The sequence below is a fragment of the Mesoplodon densirostris genome, chromosome 17 (assembly GCF_025265405.1).
Source record: "Mesoplodon densirostris isolate mMesDen1 chromosome 17, mMesDen1 primary haplotype, whole genome shotgun sequence".
NCBI lineage: Eukaryota > Metazoa > Chordata > Mammalia > Artiodactyla > Ziphiidae > Mesoplodon > Mesoplodon densirostris.
The window spans coordinates 15,284,384-15,298,572 of record NC_082677.1 but is presented as its reverse complement, the minus strand read 5'-3'; the positions used below and the strand labels follow the sequence as shown (position 1 = coordinate 15,298,572).

General features: G+C 45.2%; 1 protein-coding gene across 1 annotated transcript in view; it reads left to right on the top strand.

Annotated features, from left to right (window-relative positions):
- Window positions 1–14,189, top strand: part of LOC132477390 (phosphatidylinositol 3,4,5-trisphosphate 3-phosphatase TPTE2-like) — a 94,365-nt gene that overhangs the window by 62,434 nt on the left and 17,742 nt on the right. The window contains exons 18-21 of the mRNA XM_060079757.1: window positions 253–314; window positions 1,996–2,076; window positions 5,430–5,535; window positions 11,328–11,419. Coding sequence (XP_059935740.1) covers window positions 253–314; window positions 1,996–2,076; window positions 5,430–5,535; window positions 11,328–11,419 — 341 coding nt within the window. The remainder of the gene's footprint in view (window positions 1–252; window positions 315–1,995; window positions 2,077–5,429; window positions 5,536–11,327; window positions 11,420–14,189) is intronic.

Below are 14,189 nucleotides of genomic sequence, written 5' to 3'. Positions count from 1 at the left end.
TGCAGTCTCCAGGGGTCATGACTCAGAACAACAGACACGGGCACATCCATGCACACACTTAGCACAGAACTCCAGGGAGAAGCTCAGAGCAAGCCGTGTAAGGGCTTTGTCTATCTCTGAATTGAAATATTTTGAGCCAGCACTTTCCGAGTGGAAGAAAATCAATCCAAAATGAACTCTAAACACTTGTGAGCGTAGTTTTATAGCAAGTCCTGCCATGAGCAATGGTTCATGAACTAACTTCTTTTCTAGGAAGAACTGGAACTATGGTCTGTGCCTATCTTCTTGCCAGTGAAATATTTGCAACCGCAGAGGTATGAAAGATGCTCCTACCAATGCTGTCTTAGGCTGATTGAATCTGTTAGCTCTGAAACCTCATTGGTGGGATGGTAACATGATTCCTGAGTCATGGTACTTAATGGAGTTGTAATTGGAGAGGTGATGATTAGAAAGCCTGGTTTGGATACTTTCTCGTTTAACTGGCACTAGTTAGTAACTGACCTCAGGGCCTCTTTGGGACGGGATGGAGGGTGAGGTCAGTGAGACGCTCACCTTGGACACAAAACTTAAGGGAATGCCAAAAATCTCAGTAATTAAGTTAAATAATATTCCAGTGCAGCATTGAAAAAATCTAAGTTAATGCCAAAAAATCCATCGTGGATACAATATGAATATTTTAAATAAAGACAGGACACAGCAGACTCCAGATTAATGTGAAATGAGTGAGGTCAAGTTGTGAAAGTGCAAAAAAACCCTCAGCAATACAGAAGCTTGACTTGCCTCCCCCAGACCCAGAACTGCTCTGACATAATCCCACCAGCTCCAGGCCTTCCTCCTTTCTCACGAGAATAAGAAAAAGATGGGTTAGGGAAATTTTCTAAAGGACCTTGAACATCCTTGCAAGTGCTAGGTGGGTAAAAGGCATCGTTTTCCAACTCGGAACAAAGTCTCCCCTGGGTGTTATATGTTTGCACAGTCAACATCTGTGGGACCTGTGCCCTCTGGAAATTCCTGAGAAGACAGGATGGGCTGTTGCTATGTCTTAAAGCAGGGTTCCCACTCTTTTTCTGCCACGATCTCGCTGAAAAGTCACCTCTTAGAGGGCACGCTTTCAGCCACTCTGCTTCTCTCTCAGCCTGCAGCCCAGAGAAGAGAAGCTGGGGGTTCTGATCTGGGCCCAGCACCCTGATTCCACCATCTTCTTTATTTCAAATTTGAGACCCACAGGTTAGGAAAATGGATGCTCTAGGACAGTGTTTTTCACACTATGGATCAGTTTATCAGTGAGTTGTGAAATCAACTTATTGGGTTGTCACTCGCATTTTTTAAATAAAATGGAATCGATTAGGAAATATCAAAAGGTAAGTATTGTTTGTGAAACTTGTTTCAGTTCTGTATGTGCTAGAGAGAGAGAGTGCGTGTGTATGTGTGTGTGTGTATCTCCCAGGTTTATGAATGTGGATTGTAGCTTTAAAAATAAAAAGTTTGAGGGACCTCTCTCAGGTCCAGTGGTCAGGACTGCACGCTTTCACTGCCGAGAGTTGAGTCCCTGGTCAGGGAACTAAGATCCCGTAAGTTGTGTGGCGTGGCCAAAATCAGTAAATACATAAAGTTTGCAAGCGGTTGGTCTGGAGCCCTAGACAGAGCCAGAGGCCAGTGCTCAGGCCTTTGCTGTCTCTCACAGGCTGCATGCATCTCCATGGCAGGTCACTTGGTTTTCCTTTGGTCCTAATCTTCTCCATTTGTAAAATAGAAAGATAGGAAGAAGGACCAGATTATCTCCAAAGTCTTCCAGCTCTAAAATTGCCCGTCTTTATGCATCTTTGAATGAGAGTAGGCCTTGATGTGGCTTTGTTAATTCTGTTATTTCGGGTATAGCCTCTGCCCAAAGACCGCTGACTTAAGGAAATCATGTGCCCTTAGAAACTTCAGAATGCCTTATACAGTAAAGGGATGTGCAGATGACCCATGATTGGACTGTCCCCTTTTTTATAGGACAGCCTTCATTACTTTGGAGAACGACGAACGGATAAATCCATCAGCAGTAAATATCAGGGAGTAGAAAATCCTTCTCAGGTAAGTGTTCTTTCTTTAACAGGGGTCACTCTGGGTAATTAGGTTAAGATTGACATCTGTTACCTGGTTTCATTTTAGACTCTCTTCCTTGGGTGATTCCTTAGGTCATCTTCTCCTTGGGTGATCTTCCCCTTGGGTGGTCTTCCCCTTGGGTGACCTTCCCCTTGGGTGCCCCGTGACAGGCCTTGATCCCTTCCATAGGCCAGGAGCCCTGCCTCAGGTGTTGCTTGGCTTTGCAAGCACTGAGTTCTCCCAGAGCACCCTGCCTTCCATTTTAATTGGTTATTGTTTGCAGAGTTCAGGAGTTGATTCCCTTCCCGAGGTAGGAAGGTCCGATTCCTAAGGTTTCAGACCCCTGAAGATGATCTGAAGTCACTAGCCTTTTATTTCCATGTAAAGAGGAACTGAGTCTTTCACAAACCCCTATTAGGGCAATTCAGCCCTTGTAGAACATTGTGTGTGTGTGTGTGTGTGTGTGTGTGTGTGCGTGCGTGCGCGCCCACACATGGGCTTGCACATGTGTAAGGGAGAGACAGACAGTGACAGAAAAAGGCAGAGACAGAGTCAGTGGGAGGGGGGCTGCATTTCAAAAGAGAAAGGAAAGGGAAAAGTAACATTTTTCAAAAACCTATTTTATACTAGACACTATTGTACTTTTACATATATTGTCTCATTTAATACTCAGACAACCCATGTGACTCATATGTTATTACCTTATTTTTTTTCCCTTTAAAAACATTTTATCATGGACTTTTTCATAAAAAGTCAAGACAGTCATACAATAAATCCCCTTCTATTCATCACACTGCTTCAGCAATCATTTCGTCATGTGGCCAACCATTCATTCCCTCCCCACTCTACACACACATACACACACACACACACGCTTTATTTTCACACTAAACTTGGATTATTTTGAAGGAAATTCCAGACATCAGATCATCTTATCCCCTAAGCATTTTAATATGACATCTAACATAAAGACTCTAAAAAAAAAACCCCTTAAAACCATTGACATATCTAACAATAGTATACCTTAATAGTATCAAATGTCTAGTCCTCGTTTAAATTTCCATAACTATCTTAAAATCTTTTTAAAACTTAGTTTGTTTCAGTCAGGATCCAAACAAGGGCACACGTTTCATTTGGTTGCTATGTCTCCTTAAGTCTCTTTTAGTTGATAGGTTTCCCACCTCTCTTTTTTTTTCTTCCTTGTAAATTGTTTATTGCAGAAACCAGGCCATTTATCCTATAGAGTTTACAACATTCTAGACTTTGTTGAATCCTGCTAAGGGTTTTGCATTCATTATCTAATATAATATTCTGAATAACGCAATGAGTGGGCACCATTATGATTCCCATGTTATAGACTGGGAAATCGAGGTTCAGGGAAACTAACTGTTTGAACTAAGAACTCAAATGCAGATCTTTCAGACTCCAAAGCCCATTATTTCCCATCCTGTGCACAGCTTCTCATTTGGATTGCCTTTTGTATACGGCCCCTCAAACCCAAGTGAGAGATGGTTGGGAATTCTTAAGTAAATGTGGATGTGGCCATGAAGGAGAGTTTTCTTTGAGTGAAGTGATGAAAGCTGATACCCTTGGCTTAGTTAGCAGAACACTGTAACTGCTGGCTCTAGACATTTCATTTGGGATCAAAGAACTCAGCCTTATCCATTCATACTTTTCTGCCAAACTCAAGCAACACAAGAAAGTAAAAACGATAGCCATAGGCTATAAGTAATACATCAACTTATTGAAGCCCAGCTCGAATCATGCCATTTCACGCTCAAAATCCGTAATGGCTTCTGACTGCCAATGGCAACAAATATGTTTTAACCAGGCACTCCCAATCTAGATAGGATTTTTCCAACCACTTCTCCCACTATGTGCATTCACACGCTCTAAGGCGTTTGGATTGTTTGCCGTTTCCCAGCCTGTTTATACTTTACACCCACGTGCTCACAAGGGCCCCTTGTCCTGGAGTCCCTTTGCCCTCCCAGCCTGAAGTAGTCTCCTGCTTTTTCAGGAGTTCTTATAGCCCTTTGTGTTCCTTTTAGGGACTAAGTTGCTTTACGCTATTTTCCAGCTACTCGAAGTTGTGTCTTCTCTACCCTTTTTGCACGCCCACGTCTTGCCCATCTTTCCACCCTGGCAGCCCGAAGTGCCTCATATAGTATCTCCTTTGTCTGTAGTGAGTGCTTACTAAGTATATGTTGGTTTTATTAACTTCTGCTACGTGCGCCTGTTGTTTGGGGCTGTAGGGGAAAGAAGCGTGAGAGCAAAAGCAGCTACAGGGCCATGGCAGGTTACAAGCCTTTAGTGGAAGGTCAAGAATCTGGTGGCAGGAGCCAAGGGGACGTTCGATGTAGCTCCTTCAGGCACATCTTCCCTTCCCCATTTCCTCTGCAGTCACGTGCAGGGTCTCTAACTTACTCCAGGACTGGCACACCCTAGGCTGCAGCTGAGTCTCTTCTGATTCACTGGGCTAGCCATGCAGGGGCCCGGCCTCAGGCTTGAGGGCTGTGTTGGCGAGGCCCCAGGACAGAGTTCCCTGCGTGTGCGGCAGTAATTCTCAGACACCATCCCCTCCTGACCCTGCAGCGTGGCCATTCAATGCACTACATACATTTCATGCACCCCTGAGTTAAGAGCTTGACTGGTCCTTTCCAATGCAGAGGATGGTGGTTAATTTTATTAACACTTCCCAACGGGTGGGGAAGAGTCTATGAACTTTTCAGTCCGGTTGATTCTGTACCAGAACTCTTCTTAACTTCTAGAAGAAAGGAGAGCCCTTGTGAACAGCTTGCCATGGGAGACGGACTAGGCTAAGAGAATCCCCAGGCTTCCTTGCAAACATGGAATTGAGGGAATGGGAAGCGGAGAGATGCTCACTGGCTGGGACTAGAGAAGGATGTGAATGTGCTGCTGGCCCATGGAGCTCTCCCCCTGAGCTCTTATGTCTTCCCTTCTCTCATGCCGAAGAGGCTACTGCTCCCCAAAGCACAAAGCTTCCTTTAACTCAGCCACAATGAAGCTTCTACCCCAGACCGACCTCTCCCACATTTGCAGTTAATGGCATCTTGCTGTCATGTTGTTCTAGCTGTTTTGTTGGTTCTGCTTAGTTGCTCTCTCAGTCCCAGCAGCCTCTAAGCCACACCTGGCTCCTTTCTTGTTCCTTGCCTGTTGCTCTTCATTCAGTATTTGTTTTCTAAGGTAGATATTTAGTCATGAGGCAACAAATGCCTAGTTACATAATGGCAGCCAATCAATGTTTCCTTCATCAATTATTTTCCTTAAACAAATCAGGACTTTTTACCTTCACTTAAATCGAGACTTCTTTTGTATTGCAGAAGAGATTTGTTGGATATTTTGCAATGGTGAAAAATACCTACAAGTTGACTCTTCCTCCAGTGAAGAAACTCACGATGAAAACAATCATTATTTATTCAATTCGTGGTAAGTGCTTTATGTATAATTGGAGAATTGGCAGGAGGGCCAATGTTCTTGCTATTCGGGAGGGTTTTCTCATGGTTATGTGCAAAGACAACCCCAATGCATAGCTGTCTTTTTGTGTAGCCTCCGGTATAAACCCCTCCTCCTGGAATTGCCCATCAGCCCAGCGCTGCTGTGGCCACGTTACCACTGCTTAGGTGTCCTCTCCTTTCCTTTCCCATCACCAATCTGGGGGGCTCCATCCCCCCTTCCCTTTCTCCTGTTCTCATTGCTGCTCTGGCCTCAGCCCAGGGTGTCCTTTTCAGAGTAGAACCTCCGAGATTAAAGGGAGGGAAGGTCCCATGAGACCCGGAGACCACTTCTTTCTCATGCCCATCTCTGGTTCAGGGTTTGTCTTGGAAGATGCATCCCGGTATCATTTTCTCTCCTGCTCCTCTCAGAAACCTTTTTTTTTTCTCTTATCTCCTGATCTCTCCCTTTCCCCGCCCTCTTCCCCCATAGCCCCCTCTCCCCCAGCAACCCCATCAGGATGTCTTAAATACCCGAACAGCAAATGAATTTTGTTGCCACAAATTCTTTTTGCAAATAACTGCTGAGAACCGCTTTGGGCCAGGCCCCCTGCTCATGTTTCTTTGCCCTTCAGGAGCCCCTGCGTGTAAGCAGAGGAGAGGAAGGCACACAGATGAAGAGCTGACCACAGTGTTGGACAGCTTCCTAGGAGAACAGCACTTAGGTCTTCCCTACCTGAACCTACAGGAACACAAAAAAGGGTTGGGAGAAACCTGGCCTCTGTGGGGGGGCTCTCTCAGCCCCCTAGCTGTTACCAGTTCTTACCTAGAGTAAAAGTCCTATCAACTTCAAAAGAGCTGACGATGCCTGCTTTGGGAGTGTAAGGAGAAAGAGGGGACCTGCCGTCGCCCCGAGAGGCAGAGATATTGGTCAGATCGTCCACCTCTGGGACTTGAAAGAAAAGGAAGGGAGAGGGATGGGCCTCAAGGCCATGTCTTTATTTCTCTGTCACCCGCCTAGCTTCCCTGTACAGCTCACCCTCAGGGAGGTGGAAACAGGGACCCCTCAGTGTGGAGGGGATGGGGCCTCACTCAGTGCCAGAGGCGCAGCAGGAGGTGATGCTTCTGATTGCCTAAAGCAACAGCCAGCTTGTGGAGCGCGAGGTGCGGTGCTGAGTGCCGGGCCTCTCCTGGCCTGGCTGCGGGGCGAGGGCGCTGGCGTCCACCCAGACAGCCTATTGCTTTTAGCCCTCTGAGGAGTCCCACAAAATAAGATCTAGACACGTAATTTTTAATGTTTCGTCCAATTATTCAGAAATAAGAGAACCCTTTAGAATGTATGTAAAAACTGCATAGTCAAAAAAAAAGTACAATTGTGAGTTAAAATAGAAAATGCTTTTTTTCAAATTATTTACATATTTCTCCCTTCTTCTCCAAATGCCCGCATCGCCGCCACTTCTTGGCAGGGGTGAGGAATTGTGAGAGTTACCACGAGCAGATTGCATGGGTTTCTGGCTTCTGGAAACAAACTTCAGCCCAGCAGCGTGGTTTCTGTGGGAAATTTTGGTGTAGATTTCCAAACAAGCGTCGTGCAGGCAGACCCTGGAAACACAGCCTGTTCCAGCAGGAGACTGCCTGTGTGTATAAAGGAGCAACTGTGCGAAGGCTTTGTGGGCTGCAGAGTGCTCTAGGAGGTCCGTTCTGACTGTGACGTGTGTGTGTCACGTATGAGGGACAGGGTTGGAGTGGAGCCTCGCTCAGAACACCATCTGCCTTCGGACGTCCCCAGGGTAGAGCCAAGCTTGTCCGGCAGCTGGTGGGTGGGAAGGAAAGCAGTGCCTGGCTCCCCATCGTTTCCTGCAGAAAGTGCAGTGTGAGAGGCCACCCAGGTGGCTGGTGGAGCAGCGTCCTCCTCTAGGTAATTGAAACTCAGCTCTACAACCAAGTTGGTGGCGTGAGAGCCTGTTTTGTACCTGAGTGTATCCTCTCCCTCAGGGTCCTCTTGGTTAACAGTGGGAATCCAGGCATCCCTCGTTTTATTGCTCTTTGCTTTATTGCGCTTCGCAGACGTTGCACTTGTTCAAAAAAATGAAAGGTTTGTGACAATTCTGAGTTGTCAGATGATGGTGAGCAGTTTTGTTTTGTTTTGTTTTAGCAATGTGGCAATCAAGTTTTTTGTATTTAATGGTTTGTGTTAGAATTTTACGTATTTATTTATTGGCTGCATTGGGTCTTTGTGGCTGCTCGCAGGCCTTCTCTAGTTGCTACTCTTCGTCGCGCTGCACGGGCTACTCGTTGAGGTGGCTTCTCTTGTTGCGGAGCACGGGCTCTAGGTGTGCGGGCTCAGTAGTTGCGGCTCGTGGGCTTAGTTGCTCTGCGGCACGTGGGATCTTCCTGGGCCAGGGTCGAACCCGTGTCCCCTGCATTGGCAGGCAGATTCTTAACCACTGCGCCACCAGGGAAGTCCCGATCAAGTATTTTTTAATGAAGTTATGTACATTTGTTTAGACATAATGCCATTGCACACTAAATAGACTACAGTATAGTGTAAACATAACTTTTTGTATGCACTGGGAAAGCAAAAAAGTTCGTGTGACTCGCTTTGTTGCGATATTCCCTGTGTTGCAGTGGTCTGGAACCGAACACACAGTATCTCCGAGATAACCCTATAACAGTATCTATACAAACCTCTGTGAGTATTAAACTATTCCAAACAGACAAAAAGGCATTTAGTCTGATGGAGTTTTGATGCATTTCTCTAACGTGAACAATGAAAATAGGAATAGTTTCTCAAACTTCTAAGCTTAAAAATGGTTTTAGTAAGTTCTAGCATTTCATATATTGTCCCAGTCTGATATCATATCCGAAGACTGTGACTTCTGTCTTCATTTTTGAATTTTACTTCACCTCTGTGGAGATACTGTTTAGTTAAAACTGTAAAGTGCAGATCTAGAGAACAGAGGAACTAACACAAATTTATAAGTACTGTAGGTGAAAACTGGTGGAGAATTTTATGGGTTTGGTTTCCTCATGTCAGGCTAACATAAAATAGAGGATTTTAAAAGTCTAGTTTGAGATCCTCATAAAGGCTTCCAGACAGAAAGTTGTGCCCTTTGCAGCTGTTCTTACGGTGTGGGCCTCAGTTGGCAGAGCCCACTTAAGAAGGCCTGCCTGGTACGCCAAAATTCTTGCTGCACCCACGTAAATAAGCAGGCCAAAGCCAATGACAACAGCCTTCTTTTGGAATAAGAATTATCCCCTTTGAGGGAGATCAAGGTGGCGGAGTAGGAGGACGCTGAGCTTACCTCCCCCCATGAACACATCAAAAATACAACTACCTGTGGATCTACCTGGAGGCTGGCAGAAAGGCCCTTCTACGGCCAAATCTGTAAAGAAAAATCTGCATGGAGTCTGGTAGGAAGGGAGGAGAAGTGATCTGGTCGACACCTGCACCCTTGGTGGGGGACCCAGACGTGGAGGGGGGTGTCATGGGCTTGGGGAGCCTCCCTGGGGAGCAAGGGGTTTGAGCCACACATTTGGCACTCCAGCCCTGGGGTCTGACACCAGGAGGATGAGTCCCCTTAGCTGCTTTGAAAGCCAGTGGGGCTCAGCGGAGGCTGTAAACCACTGAGCCCTCACTCAGAGGGTGAGTGGTTGCTTATACCCCCATCCTGGCAGACGCAGCAGCCTGAAAACCCTGACCAGGGAGAAAGCAGCCTTGGCCAGTGCTCGGTCACTGCCCACATTTAGGAGTGAAACTACTCCAGGCCAGGGACTGACACCGCCAGCGGGAAAGAAACCAGCTCAGCAGTGAGGCACCAACCCCTCCGGCCCTGACCCAGCCTCTAACCAAGGGTGCTCAGTGGGGAAAATGTAAAACCAGCACAGAAGTGCAGCCCCAAACCCTTGAGCCCCTGCTGCATCCCAAACCAAGGTGGAGACGGCCGTGTGTCACACACAGGGTCGCACCTGGCTCCGGCTCTAGCCCCTCCCTCTCCAGCCCCGCTTCCCACCAAGGTGGTGGCTGCCACCGCACCCCAGGGGCAGATGGGACCTGTGCTCACTTCTCCCACCAAAGCCACTGAGCATACGCAGACTACATAGTCCTGCACAAGGGCACGCCTTCAAGACTGGGATAGGTAACTGATTCACTTAATTTCATAGAGACAGAGAAAGGTAAACAAAATGAGAAGACAAAGGAGTATGTTTCAAATGAAAGAACAGCAACAACAAGAAACCCCTAAAGAATAATCTTCCTTTGAGATGATGATCACAGCAGACTGTCAGGAAAAAGTGTGATAGATTTTGAAATGGGCAGTGTCTTCTCTAGGCCTACCTCCAGGGTTACCTTCACCTCTCATGGTCTTTAAGCTATTTTACAACTCTAAGTGGTAGAAAACTGATAATAATGCAAATAATTTTTGTGCATAAAAATGCAAATTAGTTAGTTGTGTCTAGCGTAATGCAACTGATTATTGACCTGTTTTGTATTTATTTGTAAATTCATTTCATCATTCCTTATCTGCCCATAAATGTGCAGTACTTTGAAACAGCTGTAGCATTTGACTTGTTCCTTAGTAATAAGTTAAAATGTTTGACGTGTTAAAAAATGCATGTACAGGACAGTGCTATGGCATGCAACAATTTCTATAAAACAAAAGGAGAATATATTTGTTCGTGTGTATATACATATATAAAACCTGGTAGAATATATATTCATATTTGATTATATATGCATAAAAAACTAGAAACTAGTAATAGGGGTTATCTGTTTGGGGCTGGAGAACTAAACAGGTGGGAGACAGGGAAAATGGAGACTTTTCACTTCATGCCTTTTATACCTTTTATTTGTAAATCGTGCAAATATACTTAAATTATTTAAAAAGTTTTAAATTGTGTGGGAATTAGTTTAAGCTCATAAAGCGATGCCCTTTTCCTGTCACGTGAGAAGTGTCTGACTTCGTCTAGCTCTACGTTTTCACTGACTTCTGGTTGACATCCGTCGAAGTGCTGCAGGTGGGTGGGACAGAGGGAACTGAGGCAGAGAAAGCCTGGTTCCTCAGGACACGTTGTGTCGGTGAGAACAAGGTTAACTGAGCACGGAACACACTGAATGTAACAGTTAAGAGTGATGGATACATGACTTTATGAGAATATTTGTTTTAGTTCTGTACCTCTAGTTCTGTGCATATTTAAGTGAAATATGCAGGGTGGAAGGGAAAGCCGGAAAAATTATTTGCAGGCTTGAGAAACCAGCCCTTTCATGAAATGCTGAAGTAAGTGGGTCAATTAAATTGAAAAAAGAAAGGGGAAGAAACCATCTGTCTGTAAATATATGCTGAACATAGCAGGAACATTGGGATACAGCTATCCTATATTTTCCATAAACTGGATTTAAGCTAGCGCAAGAGGAATTTAGACTATTTATTATTGAGAAACATCACAATTAGAAGTCTGAAGAAAGCAACACATCAACAAGAAAGGTTGCACATCCCCTTCCCTAATTTTTTTTTCCTATGAAGGTGAAGTGATGGAATTCTAAATCTTAGAAGCTGAACAATGTCTTTTGTTTTTTTTTTTTTCTCCAGCCTTATAAATTCTGCTTTAGGGGACAGAACTGAACTTGAAGCCTTGTCTTTCAAAGACAAAATCCATGCAAGAGCCCAAATGATTCAATATTGGCACACTGTTAGCTGGGATAATTTTTTCTCTTTTTAATCCATATTGTTAATTGGTGAGACATTTTGATCTTTGCTCTAACCAGCCTAACTCTTTAATTTCATTCAGGTGTTGGAGAAGGCAATGGAAATGATCTAAAAGTAGAAATAATAATGCAAGGAAAGCCTGTCTTCTTCTGTTCTGCTTCCAAAAACTGTAGGGTAAGAGAGCATGGAAACTGAAAATTCTAGTGTTTGTTTTAAATCTCAGTGTCAAATCAGCATGTGGCCCTCCCCAAACCATCCCTCACCACAGGGAGAGGCTGTGTTGCTTTCTGGTTACCATCCAACTTGGTGTCCCTGGGTTTGGATTTGAGTCAAGAGTTAAATTTATTGTTCAAAATAGTGTTCAGGGGAAATAGTTTTCCAGAATATATTTTCAGTTCAGAGTGGTGCTTTGCCTTTCACTTTTCCACAAATGCCAAGCCTGTTCCCAGGAATCTGTCAGAGTTTTAAATTCATGGATCTGTCACTTTTAGCCATATTCTCTTCTTCTTGGTCATTTTTATTATATGGCACTGATTCTGAAATTCTAATGTGCATGAAAATCACCTAGAGACTGGTAAAGATGCAGATTCCTAAGTTATACCCCCAAAGTGTGATTCAGGAAATGTGGAAAGGGGCCCAGGAATCTCTACACTTGGCAATGTCTCAAGTGATTCTAACTCAGCTATCCTATGGGACGGCACAGTGAGAAGCAGCGCAGGGGTGTATGGATCGCGGAGGAATCTCTTTGGGACCAAATAGTCAGTTTTCTTAAAGGCTGAAGAAAAGGTTAAGACTACAAACCTCTCCTGGAGCAACAGGAAAGCTTCCTTCATGGGTGTAAGAAATATAAACTTTTATTTTTTATTTCTTTTGCGGTACGCGGGCCTCTCACTGTTGTGGCCTCTCCCGTTGCGGAGCACAGGCTCCGGACGTGCAGGCTCAGCGGCCATGGCTCACGGGCCCAGCCGCTCCGCGGCACGTGGGATCTTCCCGGACCGGGGCACGAACCCGTGTCCCCTGCATCGGCAGGCGGACTCTCAACCACTGCGCCACCAGGAAAGCCCAGAAATATAAACTTTTAAGATTCTTTCTCAGGCTTTGGTCTCTAGTCCTCCTATTACCTCTCCTCCTCCTTCTTTTTACTCCCCTGACCCCCGGGAGGCGGCACTCCCCCCAGGCCTCATCCCTGGCTTTCTGTTCTTATCTCCACACATACTCTATTCTTGGTTCTACACATCCATTCCCCTCCTTTAAACTATAATATCTTCTTTCATTCACTTGACACGTATGTATGAGCCCCATACACGGGGTAGACACAGGAGCTGCAGTGTGGGCATTCTTTACCCCAGCAATTCAAACACAGTTGTCAATCCAAATTTATCCAATGAACTTTTCATCTGCTTCTGCAAATGGCACCAGCATTCTCTTACTCAGACTTTCAAATCTGGTATCATCTATGATTCTCTCTCTCTTTTTTTTTTTTGGCGGTATGTGGGCCTCTCACTATTGTGGCCCGTCCCGTTGTGGAGCACAGGCTCCGGATGTGCAGGCTCAGCGGCCATGGCTCACGGGCCCAGCCGCTTTGCGGCATGTGGGATCTTCCCGGCCCGGGGCACAAACCCGCATCCCCTGCATCGGCAGGCGGACTTTCAACCACTGTGCCACCAGGGAAGCCCTTTGTTTCTCTCTTTGCCCGTGGCCCCTAAATCCAGTCAGTCACCAATTCCTGCTGATGAGACCACTGGAATCTCTCTTCACTCGCTCCCTTCCTGTGTGTTCCCATTGCCACTACCCGGTGTAGGACCTCATTTGCTCATGCCTAGACTTCTCCAGTGGTCTCCTTACGTTTGCTTTCTCCTTATACAGGGCAGTATATAGGGTCCTGCAATATGCATCCTGAAATACTGCTCTCATTTTAAAAGGTGTAGCTAGAGCAGAAGACACACTGTGTACCCACAGTCAAAGCTAGTTAAGATCTTTGGCGCAATATTCTTTCTTTTTTCTGGCTGTGAGGCATGCGGGATCTTAGTTTCCCCACCAGGGATTGAACCCATGCCCCCTGCAGTGGAAGCGTGGAGTCTTAACCACTGGACCACCAGGGAAGTCCTTTTGGCTCAGTATTCTTATCTGTAAAGTAAAGGTTACATCTCAAGTGTTGTGAGGATTGAATTAGATGATATATGTGAAGTTGCTTTGTGAGTTACACATCACTAAATAACTGTTAGATGTGATCATCACCAGCCCAACTTTATCACCTGGGAGATGCTCCACTCTAATCTTCAACAACTCCGTTCCTGTTTCCCTGGGTCTTGAATTCTCAAGGTACAGCCCTATCATACCTGAGCTGATTCGCAGTAGTAACGTGGCCTGTTGTCCCCATGCCAGGTAGACTGGGTCCCCTCTGGCCCTTGGAACACAGCACTCTAATTTCTGTTTCCTGTTGTTGCTGGTCTTTCCCCTCTTTCCCCTCCTCCAGCCCTGCCCTCCCAGTCCCCTGTCTGAACTGGATTCTCTTTACAGAGCTCCTCTTTGTTAAAAATTGAAGTATAATTGACATACCATATTATATTAGTTTCAGGTGTACAACATTTCAGGTGATCTGACATTTATATACATTATGAGATGATCACCGTTCAGTTTAGTTACCATCTGTCACCATTTAAAGTTATTACAACATTATTGACTATATTCCCTATTCTGTATATTACATCCCCATGACCTATTTATAACTGGAAGTTTGTACCTCTTATTCCCCTTCACCTATTTCACCCATCCTCCTATCCCCTGCCAACCACCAGTTTGTTCTTTGTACCTATGAGTCTGCTTCTGTTTTATGTTCATTTGTTTTTTAGATTCTACATGTAAGTGAAATCATGCAGTATTTGTCTTTCTTTGACTTAATACACTTAGCATAATACCTTCTGAGTCCATCCATATTGTCACA